The 1,225-nt window shown below is 41.8% G+C and overlaps 1 protein-coding gene across 1 annotated transcript; it reads left to right on the top strand.

The window, feature by feature from the left end:
- Positions 1–315: 315 nt before the first annotated feature.
- Positions 316–761, top strand: LOC123850543 (cytochrome c oxidase subunit NDUFA4-like). The gene has a single exon (XM_045883799.2). The coding sequence runs from the start codon at positions 351–353 to the stop codon at positions 597–599; it is 249 nt and encodes an 82-aa protein (XP_045739755.1). The 5' UTR covers positions 316–350; the 3' UTR covers positions 600–761.
- Positions 762–1,225: the final 464 nt, after the last annotated feature.

The following is a 1,225-nucleotide window of genomic DNA, read 5'->3' as shown; positions in this document are numbered from 1 at the left end:
TCAGTATGGCTCAGCTGGGTGCCTCTGACTCAGAGTCTGTCATAAAGCTGCAATCAAATTGTGGGCCAGGGCTGTGCCTCATCTGAAGGTGCAATGAAGTGGGTGTGGGTTGTTGGCAGTCTTGGCACCTTGCTACATGAGTCTCCCAACAGGGCTGCCTTAATATACATAGCTGGCTCACCCAGGTGAACAATCCAGGAGAGATGGTCTGAGAGCACCCAAGAAGGAAGTCACAGTCTTTTTACATCTTACCTTTGAAAGTGATACCCCACCACTCTTGCTGTTTTCTATTCATTAGAAGTAAGTCACCAGTTTTTTCTTCTCCTGGACAGGAGGCCTCTGCTGCAACCATGTTATGCCAGATCATCAGTCAGGCCAAGAAGCATCCAAGCTTGATCCATCTCTTCGTATTTATTGGGGCAGGAGATACTGGAGCAGTGCTGTATGTCTTGTGCCTGGCATTGTTCAATCCAGATGTCAGTTGGGATAGGAAGAATAACCCAGAATGCTGGAACAAACTGGGTCCCAATGATCAATACAAGTTATACTCACTGAATGTAGATAACAGCAAACTGAAGAAAGAAGGTCCAGACTTCTAAATGAAATGTTTCACTATAAAGCTGCTTACAGTGAAAGTCTTCCAGAAGCCATCCACACAATTTTCCACTTATCCAGGAAATATTTCCCCTCTAAATGCACGAAATCATGTTGGTGTACTGTGTTGGGGTTTACACTGAATAATAAATATCTGAAACTTAAAAAAAAAAATAAAAAGAAGTAAGTCACCAAGTCCAGGTATACTCATAAGGAGGTATTGCACAGGGATGAGAATGTCAAAGAAAGCCATTTTAGAGGTTGCCAGCCACAAAGACCATGTGTCTACTTGCACAGACACTCTTAGTCTATATCTTTATGTATCTGTCCTGGTTTGGCTCCTCCTTTTCCTCTTTTGCTTTCCTTCCATTCCCTCTAGTGTTTGTACAATGCAATTCAAAAGCCATTTGTTGGGGCCAAACAAGTCTGATAAAAAGTTGATGAGATACATGCTATTTACATGGTCAAAAATGCTCCCCTCATTATACACACGTATTACAAAGGGGAAAAAAGTAATTTTACAGTGGAGAAGTCTGGCAGACAGCACCTCAATTAGTTGAATAAAGTTAACAGTGCCAGGAATAGGACAAGTTAAAATCACATTCCATTTGATAAGATGCAATGAGAACAC

The sequence above is a fragment of the Mirounga angustirostris genome, unplaced genomic scaffold, assembly GCF_029215605.1.
Source record: "Mirounga angustirostris isolate CCGP_5_RB_7025 unplaced genomic scaffold, mMirAng1.0.hap1 SCAF_10, whole genome shotgun sequence".
In the NCBI taxonomy this organism is placed as follows: domain Eukaryota; kingdom Metazoa; phylum Chordata; class Mammalia; order Carnivora; family Phocidae; genus Mirounga; species Mirounga angustirostris.
Note: the sequence above shows the minus strand (reverse complement) of the source record. Positions and strands in the feature narration are given on the sequence as shown.